This window comes from Atta colombica, unplaced genomic scaffold (genome assembly GCF_001594045.1).
Source record: "Atta colombica isolate Treedump-2 unplaced genomic scaffold, Acol1.0 scaffold92, whole genome shotgun sequence".
Taxonomy (NCBI): domain Eukaryota; kingdom Metazoa; phylum Arthropoda; class Insecta; order Hymenoptera; family Formicidae; genus Atta; species Atta colombica.
The window spans coordinates 2,256,166-2,259,464 of record NW_017259586.1 but is presented as its reverse complement, the minus strand read 5'-3'; the positions used below and the strand labels follow the sequence as shown (position 1 = coordinate 2,259,464).

Below are 3,299 nucleotides of genomic sequence, written 5' to 3'. Positions count from 1 at the left end.
CTTTATTAATAATAATTATATTTTTATTAAGAGTTGTAAATATTATTTTATACAAGTTTTATATATATATATTTTTTAATAACGTCATTCAATGCCGATCACTAGTTCGGCAATGAAAGTTCAAGTGTTCATAGATGATTAGCACAATATTTAACGTGTTAAATTATAATTGTTCAAAAGACTTTTTAAAATAATTTTAACATTTTTTTCAGGCTAAAGAAATTGTTTCCCAAGTAACACAAATGATTAATATGATAGAGAACAACGAAATGATCTCCAATATGACACAGTGTTTGGAAACAGTAACTCAACAATTAAACCAAATCGTCCAAAACGCAAAGCAATGTATCCAAAGTTTTAATTTAAATTAATAGTAATTTAAATTATAAATTATTTATGGATCAATATAACTTTATTTTTACTTGCATTACAATATATATAAACATATATGTATAGTATATATGTATAATATAAATTTAATCTCGAAAAATAAACATAATCTCATATTCGTTCGATAAAAATGCAGCTCTTGATTTTTATCGTACGTTCCACACTACATTTCATTAAGATATACACATAATTTTAATATTTTATCCAAATTATGTAGATATTTGTAATTTTGGGTAAATCCTGAGGCACCTCAAATTTTCGACACTTTACTAAAGAACCACCTTAAAAGAATGAAAATTAAACTTAATGTGAATCATGAATGTTTTAATTATTTTTTAAATGTGCATTTGATAAAATTTCCGGTGAGATCGACAAGATATCGTGATATCACTTACATCCTCAATCAAAACGTAACGTTCAAGAGGGTGTTTGTGTAACCGATATAACATTCGGCTCTAAAATTCACACCTCCTGTTAGCATCGGAGATCGTTACCGGCTCGACCGGCGTTATCTAGGGCACGCATCTCCCGTGCTAATGCAATACATGCGCCGGTGTGACGATATATTGGTCGAGTAAAAATATACGAGAGCTCTAATGGGCGCCAGTCGTACTAGGGTCTACTGCTAGGGGTGAGAAACCGGAAAGTGACCACATGCACAGCCCTGCGTCCGGTACGGGTTGTTCTGTATTTCTGCTCCTTTCCGAAGGGAACGTTGACGAGAGGACCAAATGAAAATCCGGCGAGGAAAAAAGAGGGACGAAGTTTTCTCGGACCGATATAACATTTATTTTTAACATTTATTTATTTATTAACAAAACGTATCCGTTTTTGTTAATTTTTGCTGTGATAACTGTGGTTCCTTTTTTATTATGTCTATCTTTAAACTAGATATGTTTGAGAATAATTCTTGTAATTCTTTTCAATCTTTTACAAATGATACTTCATCTTTGTGCAACTTATAATTTGCTAAATATGTAAAAAAACACGATTAGATATTGATGCCTAATAATATTCCTATATAAATTTTATATATCTCTTAAATATATCTTTTAGTTATACAGGGTTCCAAAATAATCGCCAAATATTGTATTTCATAGGCAAGTAGAATAGACTAAACTGAGTCGAAAAGTCCTCTACTATTTTTTGCATTAACAAGATATTAATTACTAAAAATTGTCGAAAATTGGTCTTTAATAATTTTTTATTCAAATACTATCAATTAAAAAAAAAACTGCTAGAAACAAAAATTGTTTATTTTCTTCTCATAGAATACTAAGAATTTTTTCAGAATTTTTTATGAACTGTTTAGTACTGCATTTTCTTATTTTCCAACATAAGAAAATACGGTATTAAAAAATTCTGAAAAAATTCTAGAGTCCTATGAGAAGAAAATAAACAATTTTTGTCTCTAGCAGTTTTTCTGTAAAGTTTTTAAAAAATACTGTAAATAATTTATAACGTAATTACTTTTTCATATGTGTAGTATAGTTATAATTTTAATTTAATTAAATTATTGAAAATAATTGATTTAAAATTATCAGAAAATTTTGTCAGAGTTTGTAATAATGCTCTTTTACAGCATGCTATAGAATGATTTTCGAATATAATCCTTAAGCTCGATGTAACCGCAGCAGCATAGACATTGCACTTGCGGTATACTCAAATGAATCGAATCGAAGTCCAGTCTCCCTCTACTCGACCTTCGTTAGATGTAATTAACGATTTAGCAGATTACGTTTAGGGATAATGTCGAGAATTACTACAGTTAAATCTCATTTAAGCGCTTATCGATAATGCGGTATGCGGCGTGTTTAACTAATATATTATTTAATAATAAATATAAAGTAATAAATTATATACAAAATTCTTTGTTTCTCTTTATTGGATATAAAATAATCTTTAAATTCTTAATATTTTTAATAGAAATTTAATAAAAAATTTGAGGTTTGATAATTAAGCCTAAAATTCTGTTAAAACATAATCAAATTAAAATTAAATAAAAAACAAAACTGTTGTTACTTATTTATATTCTTGAAACTTAATTCACGAAATAACTTTTCCAATTGTATTTGTAATTTAAAAAGTATTTTCGATAAAAGAAGATTGATCACATAAATAACTTATATTTGATGTTCAAGTACGTTATAGAATATCTCCGCAGGATTATGTCGCATTAGAGACATCTTATGAAAAGTAAGGCTTCGTTATGTGTCGTGTATAACAATCATTCCATTCAAACTTCCTTCACTAATACGGGCCAAAAACATACTGACCTTTCTTCAGAAATCCAATAAAAATCGCCGAGCTGCGTGATGCAACTAGGCATAAATGGGGCTCTCCAACTTTCGAAAACTGAAGTCGTAATTTTTACCTGCTGAGCAACCCGTATCTAACTCATGTCGTGGTAGAAAAAAAAACTAAAAAGGGCTGACAGTTGCAAGGTCAGCTCAAAATGGAAGTTGAAAGCGTACAAAAAGTATCCCTTTAAATGCGAAACCGTGAACATGCTGTCGTTTCTGAAATTTCATAGTTATCAATCGAGAGTTATAACTGTATAATTAGTGTGCGAGTCGTTACTGTCCTCAAGTTTTTTATTCGAAACTAGGCACTGTTGGTTAGTGCGCAAATATGATCGATGGCAAGTATGACAGTTCTCTCGGGACTTGCGAAATTCATTTGTTCCGGGATGTAACGTAATGAATTGATAGAGTGCTCACGACATGTTGCGTATCTATGCAGGCTATATGGAGGATACTTGTAAATTAATGCAGATGAGCAAAATGAGGATTTTATTTGCAACTATAAAATGTTATGTTACCAATTATAAAATGAAATTTTCAGAGGTAATATTGATAAATAATTTTTGTAATAATATTTACTTGTTTACAGTGACAAGATAAAAAGCG

At 29.6% G+C, this 3,299-nt stretch overlaps 1 protein-coding gene across 1 annotated transcript in view; it reads left to right on the top strand.

The window, feature by feature from the left end:
- The window catches only part of LOC108693556, a 3,534-nt gene extending 3,163 nt beyond the window's left edge, over window positions 1-371 (top strand). The window contains exon 4 of the mRNA XM_018202555.1: window positions 213-371. Within this exon, the coding sequence (XP_018058044.1) occupies window positions 213-371 (159 nt within the window). The remainder of the gene's footprint in view (window positions 1-212) is intronic.
- The last annotated feature ends 2,928 nt before the right edge of the window (window positions 372-3,299 follow it).